This window comes from Arachis ipaensis, chromosome B1 (assembly GCF_059453495.1).
Source record: "Arachis ipaensis isolate K30076 ecotype BB chromosome B1, ASM5945349v1, whole genome shotgun sequence".
Lineage (NCBI taxonomy): Eukaryota > Viridiplantae > Streptophyta > Magnoliopsida > Fabales > Fabaceae > Arachis > Arachis ipaensis.
In genome coordinates this window covers 148,150,934-148,169,893 of record NC_142436.1, presented here as the reverse complement: position 1 = coordinate 148,169,893, position 18,960 = coordinate 148,150,934, and the positions used below count along the sequence as shown (strand labels likewise).

Below are 18,960 nucleotides of genomic sequence, written 5' to 3'. Positions count from 1 at the left end.
GTGATAAGATCCCAATCAATGTTATACTTGCTGTTAATTTTGAATATTCAACTATTATTTCCTATCTTTGAAATACTTAGTGTTGGTATTTGTATTTGTACGTTCAAAAAATTAAAAAAAAGGTAAAAAATGAGTTTTAATCAATTTTAAATTTATAATTCTTTTAAGAATAAATTATCATTTTTATCTACAAAAGTTGAAAATACCGTCATATCTATTTATAAAAAATAGAAATGACCATTTATATTCATAAAAAATAAATTTTTGTAGACAAAATTATCTAAACCCTCGAAAATTAAATAAAATTTCCTATACCATTCTTTCCACCACTACAACCATCATCTCCCCCTTCTCTATCTCAACGTTCTGACTCCAATCCTAACATTGATCACGTCGCCGCTTGTATCACCGCCTTACCCTCCTCCTCAACCGCCACCTTAACCTCTTCGCCACACACTCTCTCATCGGTGTCGGTAGCAACTCAACAACACTAGCACCACCATCACCAGCATAATCATCTAACGCAAAGAAATCCTAGATCTAAGGATGCCGCAGAGCATCATGGCGGTCGATACCAGTAGGTTGCTCGTCAGGACTTCGAGAACAATGGCGAGGACGACTCCCCTGCCGCCAAGAAGTCCAAATCGGAGAAGTTCCCTCTCAACATCTGCGAATTCGCTACGGCCGTCGTCGTATTCTTCCTCTTTACCACTGGCCTTTTCTGCATCTACCTCACCTCCGAATTTGGCCCCATCAAGCTCCCACGCACTCTCTCCGATCTTCTCCTCCTCAAGTAAATAAAGATCCCTCTTTTCATTATTATGTTATCATCTTCATAGATTTATCTAAATCAAATTAGTATTAGATAAACCTAACATTAGTGATTTAGACAGGTGGGAGAAAGCATCTTTTTTTTTGTGGGGAAAAAAAAAGAAAATTTTCGAATTTGTTGTATTGTTTTCAGAGTAAGGGTGTGTTTGAATTTTTTTTATGTAGTTTATTGTGCTTGTTTTTTTGTATACAAAGAGAATCTTTCTGCATATGGCGAAGAAGTGAAAGAAGAAGAAGGAGAAGGAAGGAAGGGTAGGGATGGCGATGGCAGTGATAGTAATGGAGCCAGTGATGGTGATAATTGGAGAAGAGAATGGTGGTAGAATTTGGAATTTGAGTAGCTAAGAATATTGAGAGAGAGAGAGAGAGAGAAAGAAGGGAGAAATGATGGTAATAGTGGTGAAAAGAAGGATAGTTTAAGAATTTTATTTAATTTTTTAGGGTTTGAATAATTTTGTCTGTAGAAATCTATTTTTTATAAGTATAAATAGTAATTTTTGTCTTTTATGAATAGATATATCATCATTTTTAATTTGTGAGTAGAAATAATAATTTACTCTTGTTTTAATATGTGAATTGGTGAATTATCTTATTCGAAGATGATAATTTAAAAATATTAAATAATAATTTAATTAAATATATTAAATTATTTAATAATATTTAATTATTAATTTTACAAAAAAAATTAGGCATAAGACTTCACCATGTGAATAGTAATATTTTAATTCAAAAGTAACTAAATTTTTATTTTTTATTGATATTGGTTAATTTTCTTTTTTTTTCCCAATAAAATTCAATTTAAAAAAGTATTTTGAAAAAAATGGTGCTAATCATATACATATACTTCTAGTTTTGAGAAGTTAAGGCTCTTTTTGAAAATATTTATAAAAATATTTTTTTGAAAATTAAAAATTCAATACAATTTTATATTTATTATATTTAGATCTATTAAAAATATTTTAAATACTAAAAATAACTTCTTCAAACATAATTTTTGTAGTTTATGCTTATTAACAACTAATTTTAATTTTATTTATCAAATCAATTTAAAATATTAATTTTAAAAATTAATTTTAATAAATTATTTTAAAAAATTAAAATGTTTTCGTACCGAACTAAACCTAAAAAGATAGACTCTACTCATAACATTTTATATATATATCCTAATTTCTATCCTAATTTGTAACTATAAAACTTTAATATAATGAAAAATTATTCATATTTAGTTTTTTACCCATAAAAATAGTTTTGATGTCACAAAAATACATAAGTATTAATTTTATTCATGTATAATTTTATTAATATTTTAAAATTTTATAAATAATAATAATAATTTTTTATCTTTTATGAGTACAAAATTAATTTCTTTTATCAATGGATATATTTGTTAATATTTTAAATTTTTATAAATAGAAATAATAATTTATTATATATATATTTTTGGTCTCGTTATATATTTAAATATTTTTATCAACCAAGTCCTATTAAGTTGGCACAAACCTAATAAAAATCACTCACGCATGCTGTGTATGAATCACACAATTCTTCTTCTTCATGTTCTTTTTTTTTTCTTTGCGTGTTTTATCCTCATTATCATTATCGTCTTGTTGTTGCCATATTCTTTTCTTATTTTTTTTCTCCTCTTCCTCTTCCTAGTGGTTATTGCAATATTTTTTATTTTTTTTGTTTGATTTTTTTTCTTTTTTGTTCTTATTAGGAGGGTGAAATCAGAGAAAGGAAAGGAAAAGAACTTTTGAGTTGTGCAAAATTTATTAAAAAAATAGTACCGAAATTTTTTAACCGTGACACAAAAAGTTTTTAATTTTGACACCGGAATTTTTTAATCGTGATACTGATTCTTGCTAGAAGGATAAAATAAGAAGAATTATGAAAATTTTTGAAAGAAGAAGATGATGATGATAAAGACGATTAAAAGGAGTTTTAAATTATACATAATTTATTAAAAAAATAGCACCAATTAATTTATTCACTTACTATGGCTAACATTAGATATAGAAGTTATTATAAAATTGTGTGTATTGTCTTTGTTGTATGTTCAACATGATACAGTATAACTGTGAAAGTCATTGGCCGACTATAGGATATACATTTCCTAAAAGGAGGATCACATATTCATCCTTATTGAACTATATATCATGTTATCAACCATATAGACAAGAAGTATTAAAGAATTACCCAATAAAATGAAATTGATGTTAATATTGAGTTCTTTGTTGCTAATTCGAACTTGGCCTGTGATTTAGCTGACAATTTAAATGGGTTAAAATCAACATATGGCTTAATTGTGTGCTAATTTGAAAATGTATATGTTATTTGAAATAAGATAGTGGCTTGGGAGTGCCAATATATGCTTTAATTCGGTTATTGAAGCTCTTAAGGTTCCTAACAATTGTTCTAATGGAATCTTATTCTTATTTGCAGTATGTAAGCATGCATACTCATTGTCCCAAAATTTGGAACCTATCAGTGAGGGACTAGGTGTTTTACAATTTAAGACCGGTTTGATATCTGTCATTAAGGTATATAGTTATTATCTAATTTTCTATCTGGAATGCAAATTTTACTTAATATACTTGTGTTGCGCATCGTAGTGTGTATGTACATGGTTTCTCAAAGCCTGTCTCATCTCATCCTTTTGTATTTCAGGACTGGATGCATCTTTGATTTCAGTTTATTGCATAAAATTTCCTGTTGTCAACTATTTCCTATGGCAATTGCTGCTGCCGCTTAATGAAATACTATCATGATCATTTTACTCAAAATTTTTTCTTCAATCTGTAATTCTTTTTAAAAATTGAAAGTGAGATTTACAGCTAAAACTACCAGAGGAATCAAGAGACAATATCCTATTGTCAGTGGTTAGAAGACAGAAAAATCATCAAGGATACCTAAGAGAGCCAAAGGTTGAAAGGATTCCCTATCATTAAGGTTACGAAAGAAATGGAAGTCCCAAGAGAAAGACGAACCCAGGATTGAATCCGCAATGATAAAGACAAGGAAAGGCTAGGTTTAAAGAGGTATCTCCTATCAAATGATCTGCTCAAAACCCACAAAAATTATGATAATACTACAACATAGAATAGCTAGACAATTCCCAACTAGACACAACACTTTAAACATAAAAATGATAAGAAAGGGAGACAGTATGATACCACCATAAATTATCATCGAATTATAGCTAGACTTAACATACATCATTCCCTTTTTAGCTCCACCGATATAGGAGTGGACAGATCGTTCTAAAATAGTTGCCAAATAATATGCCAGGCATTTCTCAAAAAAAATTAACCACTCTAGTGCATAAGTACTGTTGGTATTATCTGCTCCACCAAGAGCGCACACATGAAACATCTTTGTCATAAGTAATATATAGTAAGCTTTGAAAATTAAGCCTTTGCAAAATTTAGAGAGCTTAGTAGATAGCTGTTTACAGAGTTACTTTCATACACAGTAAATTTTCATGTAATGGTAAAGCTCATCTTACTAAATAAATACTTAAGCTATTTGGCGACACAGGCACATATAAACACCAAGTTTGCTAACTAAGCCCTAAACTCACATGGGACATCCTCCTGCATACCTATAGTTGAGAGAGAAATACCAAGCATTTTATCCCCAAAAAAAAAAAAATAATTGACATACCATAAAACACCAGCCCTCAATAAAGTATCCTGCAACTCAGATGAAACAGAAACATTGGCAATAGACTGTAGAGCAGCATCAACAGCTCCTGGTAGAAGCTCAAACTCAGTGCCGTGCACAATGTCTGGAACTAGCCCAGAAAACTCGAGTATTTCAGATCCGGCAGCCTCAAATTGACTAAGAACTGAAAATGTTCGCATGATGTTTGTGGTTCATTTCCAGGAAAGAAGAGTTGCAAGAAGTTGCACTCCTCCATCTCTCACTAGCTCTTCTCCATTCAATGAAGATGCACATCTGGCCACAATAAAAGTCAACGAGCAGCATGAGCTAGAATGGAATTTTACGCCAGGCAAACAAGCTCTGATGCTGCAACAAGGAGAGGTGCTCCATCTGAAAGAAAGAAAATTCTTATCATCCTTGTCCACAGTAACAGCACTTAACAACATGGGATAATAGCTCCAATATGTCTCGATATCTTCTGTATAAAATGCATTGTCCCCTTCAGCAAAAGAAGCAATCTCCAAGGCTGAGGACCTTGCAATCCTTGCATGGTAGCCTAAGATACAGTTCGCAAAAGGTAAATATTTTCAGTGAATTAGAATATAAAAAGCTACTGTTGCAAGCAAATGATATTATATCACATAAATTCCCCCAAGAGGCAAAAAGAAATTTTAACATACATCATGATTTTGCCACCCCAAATCTGTGCATGCATATAACTAACCAGAAGATCTACGTCTGAATTACGAATTGTTTAGATGATAAATTTTTTTTGAAACAAATGAGCTCAACACAAGAGTGGAGCACAACAAGAACACAGACATAAAATAAAGATGCGTTAATGGTGTCTTCTACACTTTTTCCTGCATTATGAAAAATCCTCCTATTCCTCTCCATCTAGACGTTCCACACAATGGCAAAGAAGCAAATTAGCCATTTCTTTTGCTCTTCCTTTCTCGTAGTTACACCTGTCCAACTGTGAAAATGTTCCTTTACAGTACCAGGAAATGACCACTTCCTATCAAAGTGATTCAGCCATGCGCACCATACCTGCCAAGTAAAATCACACCCAAGAAACAAATGATACACATTTTCAGCCTCCTTACTACATAGGATACACATGTTGTTGTCATGACCAACTATCCCAAACCGGCACAATCTGTCTTTTGTATTTACTCTGCCTATCAAGACAAACCATATAAACAGCTCCATTCTTGGTGGAACTAATCCTTTCCATATAGAGCTGGTAAAACTATAATTTGTTATGTCCTCCGGTAGCGTATCCTCCTGCAATACCTGCACAAAGGAGTTAGTAGAAAACACACCTTGTTTATCAAACTTCCACACAATCCTATCCTCCCTGTTTGGCGCTAATTTAACCACTCTCAGAGTTTCATGTAACTGATTCAAAAGTTCCAATTTCCACTGGAATGGTTCACGCCTCCATTGAAAGTTCCAAACCCAATCTAACCCGTCCCAGAACCCGCAGATCCCAATGACACATCCTTTTTGCATTGAAATCGAGAAGAGGCTTGGAAACCTATCCTTTAGGGGACCACAGTATAGCCAGACATCCTCCCAGAAACGCGTTCTTCTCCCATCTCCAACCTCCATGGACAACCCATTTATCATCTTCTCTCTGACATGTTGTTCCTTAATCTGTAGCTGATATATATCCTTCCAAGGACCTCCTTTAGTGGGCAATGTCTGAGTGGATAACATCTTGTTAGGATTGAGATTATTGCACGAACACACCACCTTCTTCCACAGCGGACAATCCTCCTTTGAGAACCTCCACCACCATTTAAACAATAGCGCTGTGTTACGTACCATCGCATCTCCAACACCTAGCCCACCTAGCCTTTTTGGCGCTTGAACCACTTCCCATCTAACCAACGCCAAACCATTCCTTCCATCCTCCCTACTCCACAAGAATTTTCTCTGTAGTGAAATCAACTTTTCAGCAACAGCTTTCGACATCCTGTACAAGCTTAAGTAATATATTGGCAAGCTATTTAAAACAGCTTTGATGAGCACCAACTTTCCTGCTTTATTAAGCACCTTCGACTTCCATAAGCTTAGTTTTTCTTCCACCTTGTCTATTATAGGCTTCCAAGTCTTAACTAACCTTGGATTAGCTCCTAGTGGGATTCCAAGGTACCTGACTGGCAGAGCCGCTTCCTTGCACTTTAACAATCTGCACATACGTCTCACCCACAGTTGGTCACAATTGATTGGTATTAAGCTAAATTTGTCAAAATTGATGCTTAACCCCGACATTAGTTCAAAGCAGCGTAGTAGTCTCTGATAGTTCTTTACAGTCTCTTCCTCCGGCGGACAAAACAATATAGTGTCGTCAGCGAACTGAAGGTGCGACAACTCTATATTGTCTCTCCCAACTAACAGAGGAGATATACGGCCATTACTAACTGCCTCTCTGACCATTCTATGTAGTACATCCACCACAAGTACAAATAAAAAGGGGATAGTGGATCGCCTTGCCTCAAACCCCTTTCTATCATGAATGGCTTCGTCGGTGAACCGTTTACCAACACAGACATAGAAGAAGTACTGACACACTCCATTACCCACTCCCTCCATCTTCGACCAAATCCCATCTTCTGCAGCACAATGTCCACAAAGCTCCACTTTACTCTATCATAAGCCTTCTGAAAATCTAGCTTGATAATCGGCGCTGCCTTTTTCCTTAATTTAAGCCACTGCACAGTTTCACACGCTATAAGTGCCCCGTCATGTATTTTGCGGCCCTTGACAAACGCACTTTGAGTCTCTCCGACCAGCTCTGGCATCACTGCTCTCATCCTCCTAACTAGCACCTTCGAGATCACCTTATAAACACAACCAACCATGCTAATCGGGCGGAAGTCTTTGATTTCTTTGGCCCCGCCGAACTTAGGAGCCAACGCAACCCATGTGATATTAGAGTCTTTAGGTAATCTAGCTGTCTGAAAGAACGCAATCACAGCAGCTGTAAACTCAGTCCCAATTTCTTCCCAGCACCTCTTTATAAAATTCATATTGTACCCATCATTGCCTGGTGCTTTAGACGATTCACAGTCCCAAACTGCCTCTCTAATCTCCTCTGCTGACGGTAATACCTCAAACGCCATAGCATCCTCTTCAGATATCCTTGCCACCAGCCCGTCTCTGAATCCCACTCTAGCAGACTTCTCTTGATGATACAATTGCCTATAAAACTCTCGGATAGCAATCTTTATTCTAGCTGGGTTTCTAATCAATCTTCCATTAATAACCAAAGCATCAATTCTATTATTCCTCCTTCTTGAAGAAGCTATTTGGTGGAAATACCTGGTGTTCTTGTCCATATCCTTCGCATGCTTCGATCGTGACATTTGTTTCCAATGTAGCTCTTTTCTAACATACCATCTCTCACAACAAGTCACCAATGCCTTCCTTCTTGCCTCCACTGTTCCATCATATGTCCCATTGCTTACCATGTCATCTATCTTCTTTATCTCATTCTCAAACTGCAAGATTTTGTTATCCATGTCACCAAAGTTGTCCTTGTGCCATCTTCTCAAAGGAATTGTCAAGGCCTTCAATTTATCTGTGAGCTCTACCTCTCCCAAATCTCTCCATTCCTCTTTGACCATTCTTAGGAAACCTTCATGGGTAAACCATGAGTCAAGACTTCTGAACGGTCTTGGGCCGCCTCGCATCCTTGTGTCTTCCACTATCATCGGGCAGTGATCTGACAAACCCCTTGGTCCTCCTTTTAGTCGAGTCTCTGGAAACTCCTCAATCCATTCCAGGCTAACCATTACTCTATCAATCCAGCTACATGAGCTCCCTCTAAACCAGGTATACTTTCGATCATTGAGCGGCAAGTCTACTAAGTGCATATCTTGTATCCAGTTCTTGAATTCTTCAGCAGCTCCTGTTAATCTATCGGCCCCCTTTCTTTCCTCCACCTGAACAATCTCATTAAAGTCCCCCATAAAGCAGCAGGGAACCTGACATAATCCAGCAATGTAACTCAACTCCTCCCATACAACCGTTTTCTCGTCTCTAGCATGAGCACCATAAACCAAGAAAAACGCGCAATTAAAATTATTCTTTAACAACACACCTTTGATGCACATCCACCTCTCCCCTTTATAACAGTTATGCATTTTAAACATACATTCATCCCACATTAAGAGCAGCCCACCCGATGCACCCTCAGACGCAACATATTCCCAGCACACACTATCGCACCCCCAGAGACGGACTACATCAAATCTAGTTACAACATGCCTTTTAGTCTCTATCAGTCCTAGCATATTCAATTTATTTTTTATCTTCAAATCCTTTATCATTCTCACCTTCCCATCCCCCCTCAACCCCCTAATATTCCATGAGCTAAAAATCATTTTAACAAATTATTACACACCTTATTTTTGTTTTTGGGTCTGTATCGTCTTGCTTTCGCCCTTTGTTTTGCCATTCTTCTTTTCTGAGCATTTTCTTCGTTCTGAGCTTGGAGTATCGCCATAATATCCTCTTCTTGGTCGTACAAGATTGCACCAGATTCCACCGCCAATTCCCAAGTCCTTTTGTTCTCTGTCATTTGCTTCTCCGCTTTAGAACACTAGTTGTCATCCGATCCGCTATCATGTTCACTATCCAAGTCATTCATTATAGCCGTTCCAGCTTTGTCCCTACCCTTCTCCGAGTCTTTCCTGCCTAACATATCACCTCGATGTTTAAGACCAACAGTTTCATGGTCTACACCGTGCTTTGGCGAGGTTGTATTTCCAGTTTCACTACCAGCATCGTTTTCGCCATCTGTACTTGTTTTTTCAGTGTCATCCCCTTCATCACTAGCATTCCCAACCCCTGTAAGCTTATCGGCGTCCTCACCATCCTCCCTAGAGCACCTTGTGACCCTTCCTCCAAGTTCCTCCACCACCTCTTCCCTTGCGTTCAACTTATTCCAGACTGTCATGTTCGTCCCGGCTTCATGGCTTCCCGGCGCCGACGCACCAGCACCTCCGTCTACCACAACCGCGCCATCATCAGCCGTGTCCACCGTCGCATTTGAATGTTGCGGGCAGACGCCTAGCTGGAGCCTCCACGCGCTCGCCTCACCGGTCGCCACTCGCCCTTCTCCATTGCGCCAGGTCCGCGGGCTACCGTGCAGGGCAGCGCGCTCATCGCCAAAGGGTTTCTTCGAAGCAGCAGCGCAAGGACCGGTAACCTGCTCCCCCCAGAAACCCTGCATCCCTCGACCCGGTTCAGTTTGGTGTGGCCCAGATTTTTGGTCGTTGCCTCCATTCCCAGCGCCACCTTGGTTCGGGCCTGATGAGGCTTGCTGGCCCAATTGGAAGATCAAACCCATATTATAGTAACTAGTGTATTTGGCCCAATCTTCATCTTTTTTGTCATTTATTCTTGTTATTTTTCACCTTATGGCTCCCTCATCCAGCCCACTTGCATTTTTTCCACAAAGCCCAGACCTGGTTCTTTCTGAATCCTCTCCATCACTCATCATGTCGTATCCCATGAAATTAGTTCTGTCTTTAATTCCTTGTTGATACGAATCAGCCGTTACCATTTTTAATAAGTTGATTTTTGAATTGGCATTATTCCACTCATTCAAAATTTCTTCTGAATTTACTATTCTGCCCTTGTCATCTTCCCTTTCCCTCATCACCATCGTTGCTAACTCCGCTGCCCGGTCCCTGCATTCCAGCTCATCTGATTGACTTGCTGGATCTATAGTCATAATTTGAGAGTGGCTTGTTGCATCATTATCTTATTTCTTGCTACTTGTTTCACCAGCGTTAATCTTTTCCGGCTTACATGCCGAACTATATGTCTCTTCACCCACCTCTTTTACCAACACGTCAAAACCACTGAGCCCAATTGTAAGATGTATCCATTCGTTAATAGCATCTAAAACACATGTATCAATTTGCACGCGTCCGACACTAAAGGAATTGCATGATTCTGTCAAATTATCACAGCCCACCACTTCACCCCATTGACCCCCGATGATATTGAAAGTGTCGACCGACCAGGCATGTAATGGAACTCCATAACATTCTAACCATACTCTTCTAGTTTCACTTCGCTCCGCCTCCTCCCATCTCCAAACACTATGGAAGAGTTGGAGCAGACTATTCAATTTAAACGTGTAGGTTTCTTCTGCGCTCCGCACGCAGTCAAACGTCAGAAGAGCTTTATACGCACCGAGTTCTCGTATTTGGACAACTTGAGGCAGAATTTTCGCGATCTTATCTTTCATAGATCTAAAGTCAATGGCCTTAGTCGTCCCTCCTACTAAACTTCTCTGCAGCCACTCCAAGTTATCTTTTGCCACCGGTACTTCAATCTTTTTGGTCTACCCGTTTTCATTTAGGACTTGTTCTTTTTTATCCTTCCTGACCTCTGTTATATTCAGACGCGGATCATGAGCCTCCTCATCTTGTTGTCCCCGAATCATCTTGTTTCGGATGTCTTCTCCTTTCTGTGCCCTCTTCGTATCATGCACATCTGGTATCCTTCGGTACTTCGCTTCCCCTACAAACACAACTCTTCCTCTCAACCTCAACCGATTCATTTCTCTGATTGCCTTCAATGCTCCTCCCTTCGTAGTATATCGTATGAACGCAAAAATGTATATATTATCGCCTTTTTGTTTACGCGATAAATATATGTCATTTATGTGTCCAGTCCAGTTGAACAGCTGAAACAATTCTCTCTTAGAGATGTCTTGAGGAAGGTTATCCACGAAAACGGAAAAAGACTCTTGCTCTAGCCGTCGATACTCTTCTCGATTCCAAATTCTCGGATCTTTGTCATGTTTCCTAGCTCTACCCCTCCCCGTGTTTCCCACCCACACTCTCTCTCGCTCTCTCATTTCTCTTTTTTAGTAAAAACTTTAAGTCAATTGAACTATTTTTTATTTTAGATGATAAATAATTGTAACAATTCACTATTAATCCTTATATATATATATACATACACTAATTATACACGGTAATAATTAGCAAATATTTTCAATGGAAATACTTGCTGGTTGCTACAATTAGGTGAAATTTATGCCATTATATTTTATTAACCTTTATGATTAATTCAATAGAGATACTTACTTAATATATATATATCAACATTAAATTATATGCCAATATTTTTAGGAAAGAGCTAAAAGAGAAGATATATAAATATATAATATTATTGCTATATAGGAAGCACACATAAATTGCTACATTTTTTAATTATATTATACAATTTAAAATTATAGTATCATGTTATTATTAATTCTAGATACTTACTATAATTCAATTATGACTCTAAATAAATAAAATAGATAACATTCAATATTTTTTTCACATTTAATATTTACTGTAAATATAAAAAGTAAAATAATTAATGAAAAAATATAAGCAGAAAATAAATATATTAATTAAAATTCAATTTGTTATCTAATTAATCTTGTATCCATACGATATAACTTTACGAAAATATTATGAATTACAATCTTTTTTATTCTACAAAAAAAAACACTATATATAATTTTTAGTAGTATAAAAATAATTATAAGAATTAATTACTGATATTGATATTAATCACAATTGATTATTGATACCCTAATTTTTTAAAAAAAATATTCTACTTTTTTTAAAATATAATGCATGTACCATTGTTGACCTTATTATTATTATTATTATTATTATTATTATTATTATCCAATCAAATTAAATAGGTCACTATTAATATATGTATCAACTATCTCTTAATAAAATTATTGCACTAATGAGAATTAGAACTATATCAATTAATATAATTAGAATGATTAAAAATATCGATTATTGATAAGTAGTTTAATAACGCATTGAATATTGATTTGATATAATTATAATGAAGATATTTTTTTAAATTAATATAATCATACATTATTCATGAGCTAATTGTAATATAATTAGAATAAATTTGAGAAAAAAAAGAGTTCATGTATAATTTTCAAAAATTATAATAATTTTTTATTTATATATACGTATATATTAATTTTGTTAAATAATTCTCTCTCTCTCTATATATATATATATATTATGGTAGTTTTTCTTAATATATATACACATACATAAATAATTATATACATATACATAAATAAAAAAGTATATGAATTATATTTTGTTAAACTCCATGCTACCAATTATTAAAAACATTTAAATCACATATATGAATTATTTTTTTGTTATAATTATTTCGTTTTATATATATGATTATTTTTTATTCTACAATTATGTAATAATTTTTTGTTTTTTATATTCATATATATTCCTTAATCTTGGCTCCATTCATACGCATATTAACAGTTTTTTTTCTAATAGTGATGTTTTAATTTTTTATTTTTCTTTTTTTCACATATCTTTTCTTTTTTTTTTAAATAGTGATATTTTAATATTTTTTTAAATACATTTTTTTAATACTAATCTGAAATATAAAATAAGAAAAAAAAGGTGATACATATATCTAAGACAGAAAATAAACTTAAAAATCAGAAAAAATGTATATTAAAAAATGTAAAAATAATATATTAAAAAAGAATAGTCGTAATGTATAAATTTAGTCAACAATTTAAATTTTTCTAAAACTAATTTAATCAAATACCAATATTAAAAATAAATTACTTAAATAATATTTAATCTATTCTAGTCCTTAGACACGTATAGATTAAAGTCATTCTCGTAACGACAACCAACAAAACAACATCGTAAGTTCGAACATTTAGAATTCGTGCAAATTCAGACCATTCCCTTGTTCTTTGAAAACCTTTTGTATTCCTGATAGAGTTGAATCGCAATTCCTTTTATAGAAAAAGAATTACGGTTGTGGTTTTGATGTGTTGGAGACCAAAATTCGAAAATTATCACTATTTATATTTGAGTATGACACCCATTAAACCCTAAAGGTAAAATAAAATAGTATATCTGGTTTTAATCTCATTTAATTCTAAATCTAAAGTAATAATGACTTATTTAGTTCAGCATTTATGATAATAAATGAGATGACCATTATATAAATTATTTAATGTAAAATAGCTTAATTTACGATTATAATTAATATATGTATTGCTCATAAATAGATTAGAAAATAATAATTTCGTAACAAAATAATCATTCAATTTGAATTACAATTAATTGATTGATAGAAATTATAATAAATTGTATGATATTCAAATAATTAACCAAACCAATTAGTTGATGTAATTAATTTTGTTATAATAAATTGGATTTAATGAGTTAAAAGAAATAAATCAAAAAACACCATCAGAAAAATGGCACGACAATTTTATCATTAAGTGCAAAAATTTAATTTTTATATAATAGAATAAATATTTACAGATTATTATATTAAACACAGACTAAAAAAATACACTAAACAAAATAAAAGCATCAATGATAAAATATAATCTAAAAAATCACTTTAATTAAAAAAGAACATGTGATGAATTACAATAAATTTATATATGAGAAGTAAAAGTAAAATAAATAATTAAAAATAAAGTAAAAAGAGCAATTAAAAAAAAGTAAAAGAAGATAGAAAAGATAATGTATGGAGTAGATAAAAAATGTATTGTAATAGAAGATTAATATAATTAATTAATACAAAGAATGAAAGAGAAAAATCAAAATACGATCTTATTAAAAAAATTTAAAAATTTTTTTTAAAGAAGAACCTATTAATCAAATTTTATAAAAATATTACAAAAAAATTATCTTTAAATAAAATAATAATACCCTTAAGAATTATTAATCAAAATAAATAAAAAATAATATAAAACAAAATCATATAAAAATATTAGCAAAATTAAGATTAAAAAACAAAAATAAAAAATTACAAATAATCAGTTATAATTAATTTGGTTTAATGAATCAAACAAAATTTAAAATAAATTGATAGTTACTCTAATTAAATTAAATATTTGAAACTATGATTAATATAATTTAATGAATCAAATAAAATATTAAATGATGAAATATTTATCCTAATCAAATCAAATTACATAATTGATTAGTTATAATTAATATAATTGAATGAATCAAATACGTTAAATTAAAAATTAATTTAGTAAATTTGTATCTTAAGGACACATTTTAAAAATATTTATTTTTCAACAATTTTTATAAAATATTTTTTATAATATTTTTATCCTATGGTCTAAAGACATAGTTATAATAACCATTAAAAAGTACTTAATTAGTTAATACAAATAATTAGTATAATTGATTTAATTCAATAAATTAAAAGAAATAAATGTGAAAGAAAGAGATAAAAAAAAAGTGAAATTATAAAAACGTGTAGCCGTTAGATAGCAATACAAAAAGTCATTTTTACTTTTTTATTTATTAATTATTAATTTATTATAATTAATTTCACAACATTTATTATACGTTATTAATTTTACAAATTAATACAATCAATTAATTGATATCAATTATTGATAATTAATTTTAATTGATATAACTCATTTCGCTATACTTTTTAAATAAATAATTAAAAATGCACGTCTCAATTTTTTGTTAAAATAGAATAAAATAAAATATATAAATTAAGTAGATATAAATCTAAAAATTATAAAATTTTATCAACAACTCAAATAAATTAGTACCATAAAACTAAATTTAATGTCATTTTTAAAAATAATTATTAATGACCTTTTATTCTTTTAATTATTAATAATTTAGATAAAATAATACCCTATAACTTATTTTGTTATCTATTTTAAGTAATTACTAATATTCTATTTTTTAATTATTTGCTTGTCTTATTTATCATTTGTGCTTTCAATCAATTATATTAATAAACAAATAAACTAAATTAAATCCAATTATACTTTGACTACTCAACAATTCAACATCATCTTTTTAATTTGGGATTAACTACTAACAACAGAAAATAAAAAATTTAGAGTAATTCAATATTATAAACATTAATTATTATTGTAAAATAACCTAAAATTATAATGTAATTTATTTTTAAAAAATAATCAAGTATTATTGTTAATTATGAAATAACCTAAAATCATAATGCATTTTATTTTTAAAAAATCAATCATCCATTAATATCTACAAATAGAAACTATCGTGCGTTGATTAAAAATATAAGGGATTAATTACTATTCATTATTAATAATATATCAATTATATCAAGAAGTAAAAATATAATTTTTCCCATTTACATCATTAGAAGAATTACCATCATGAGTAAAATTTTGTCAAAAAAAAAAACATATATATTAAAAAAACATATATATAAAAAATTATTGTTAGAATTTAATAATTTTTTATGTCTTACAATAATTATCTATAAAAAATATATATATCCTAAAAAAATTATTAAATAAATTTATTTTTTTTGCCCTATTTTCACATTAAAAAATTTTTTGTTCTGTCTTTTTTAATTGTGATTACGTTATTAGAATTGTTAAATAATATTAAAAAAATTCTTTAAAAAAAAAATAGCGACAACACCTTAAATAATTAATTTAATAGAATTAAATTTAAACAAATAAGATGATTCAATCAATTATACAAATAATAGCATATTTATAAATATTAATAATAAAAATAGTCTCACTAATATAAATGATCAATACAATAGACATATAAAAAAAATAACTAATTACATAATTGCATAATTTTCAAGATCCTATATAGTTGAATCTAATGGACAAATAAAAAATATTTATATGATAATGTCCTAATATTTTAGCATACTATAAATCATATTATAACTTTATATATCATATTATAATTTTAAATCAACTCCTTAAATACATTATAACATAAACCATCTAAAAAGATATACCAAATTAACAAATATCACATGAGTCACAACATACACACTCTAAATTGTCACGATATAAACCACATAATAATAATAAAGAGAATCAATAAAAGCATTAACATATAAACCACATACATGAATAATATATATATTAATTGTGAATCACAAAAAAAAATAATATATATATATAAACCACGTACACGAACAATGTATATATTAATTGTGAATCTAAAAAAAAGGACTATATATATATATGAATTGAAGTACACATGATAAAATAAAATTTTTTAAAACAAAATTATAGTAAAATTATTTAAAAATAACGTAAAGATGACACATCTTTTTTGTTAATCAGAAGCTAAAAGAAAAAAATTATGCACCTAATAATAAGTAATTAAAATAAACAAAAATTAAAAAAATTAAAAAAATGAAATGTATGAATAAAGATAAAAGAAACAAAAATTAAATAAATGATAAAAACACGAGAGAGGGGGAAGGGAGGGAGGGATGGAGGGAGAGAGAGAAAGAAAAGAGACCGAATGAGTAAAAAATATTTGATTTTGTATAAATAGATGGTATTGAGAAAAATAAACTAATTAAACTAATTTATATAATTAACCAAATTAATTAATTGATATAATTAATTATAATTAATCAATTCATATAAATTATAATAAATGGTGAGATTTAAATGTCTAGTTAAATTAATTAATTGATATAATTAATTAATTATAATTGATTTGCTTTAACCAATTAAATGAAACAAATCAAAAAACACCTCAAGAGCATGCCACATCAGTTCTATCATTAATTGCAACAGCTCGATTTTTATATAATACTAGTGTATGTTCCCGTACCTTGTACGGGATAATACATAAAATTATATTAAAAATTTTATTAAAAAATTAAATAATATATATAATAATAATTATTATTATAAATATTTTTTATAAAGTTATAATTAAAATCAAACTCTTAAAATTTTTAATATTAAAATATTAAAAATAATTAGTATTTATTTTAATCAATTTGACTTTGTTAAGTGATCATCTCACTCGTCCGCTTAAACAACTATTAGGAGTTAGAATCTCGCTTGTGTATGTAGCAATTCATTGGCTAGCGATAAACCCTTAATAAAAGGAGAATCAATACGTGGTTAGACTTAGCAGGAATTTTCGAATACGCAGGTACCCGACCCGTCTATACCCGTATGAAAAGGGTAATAACTTGACTCGAGTCGGGACAGATTTTGCTTAAGACAGGTATCGTCGGATTTAGGGTGTACCCGCTCCGAATATATACATATAAACACTTTTTAGTAATTAGGATGTGCCTCACATCACACATGATTCATAGTTTCAGTCTATATTCTATAGCCATGCAAGATAAACTCAATCATCCTCACCTAAAATCTTCTTCTTCTCGACTTCTTCACAAAAAAATCGCATAACTCCTGTCATGTTGTTGCTGAGTCCATCGCCGCTTACCTATTCACAACTCCCATCTTCCTTCACAGCTAGAGAGGAACCCACGTTTAATATAGAGGGAGCATTTGCCCCCACAAATTTTTTTGAAAAAAATTAATACTTATATACATATATACCACTTATTATATTATATTTGTCTCAAAATAAAATATAAATAGTTCTTTTGTAATTTATGTTAAAAAATATTTTGTTAAACTTAACACATAATAATAATTATATTGTTAAATTTGATTTAGTATGAAAAATAAATAAATACACTAAAAAATTAGTGATAATTAATTATATTATATTAGTTAATTAATTAATAATTAAATTAAAACTTAGTTTTCTAATTAAATACAACTTAAATTATTAGTGATTTTTTAAAAATTGTTTAAGATAAAAAATATATTATTTATGTATTAATATACTGTAATTATTTTGGTTAAAAAATTTATTTATACTATAAAAATTATAATAAGTTGATTTGACAATTAAGTAAAATAATTGTTTAAAAATATATATAAAAAATAATATTTAATCATGTTAAAAATAAAAAAGTCCTTATAAATATTTTTTGTTATTTTAAATATTATACTATGTGTATGAAATTATATTTTTATTATTTTAAATATTATAATAATGATTGTGTGTATATTTCTAGTTCTTATCAATATGTATTAGATAGTTCTAATTTTAAATTTTGAATATATCTAAACCAATTTAGATTGATCAAGTGATCAACTTAGTCATCCGCTTAAATAAGTATTGAGGGTTCGAATTCTGTCTCGTATGTATAGCAACTCGTTGCCGGCCAATTGTAGATTCTTAAATGGAATTCAAATTCATGACGGATTAGTCCTTAACTTGTTGAATATCATGAGAAGCAAAAAAAAAAATATTCATACCTAAATTTTATTATATTTTTGTCCCCATTACTAAATTTTTCTGGGTCCGTCACTGTTCACAGCTTATGTCATCATCGCTGCTCATTCCGTTACCGTTGTTGTTGAGCCCGTCGCCACCATTCTCATGCCGAGTTTCTTTTCTCTAGGTAAATTTCCTTCTCTCTCTCATTGTGAGTCTGTTAAGTTCTTCTATTCAAACACATTGATATTTAAATTATAAAAAAAATTGATTTTTATATTTTATAAAATATCATACTGACGGTAATTGTAAA

The 18,960-nt window shown here is 30.5% G+C and overlaps 1 protein-coding gene across 1 annotated transcript; it reads left to right on the top strand.

Moving 5' to 3' along the window:
- Positions 1-361: 361 nt before the first annotated feature.
- Positions 362-3,579, top strand: LOC148578830 (uncharacterized). Its single transcript, XM_088500505.1, has 3 exons — positions 362-793; positions 3,274-3,371; positions 3,499-3,579. The coding sequence occupies exons 1-3, from the start codon at positions 547-549 to the stop codon at positions 3,514-3,516; spliced, it is 363 nt and encodes a 120-aa protein (XP_088356631.1). The 5' UTR covers positions 362-546; the 3' UTR covers positions 3,517-3,579.
- The last annotated feature ends 15,381 nt before the right edge of the window (positions 3,580-18,960 follow it).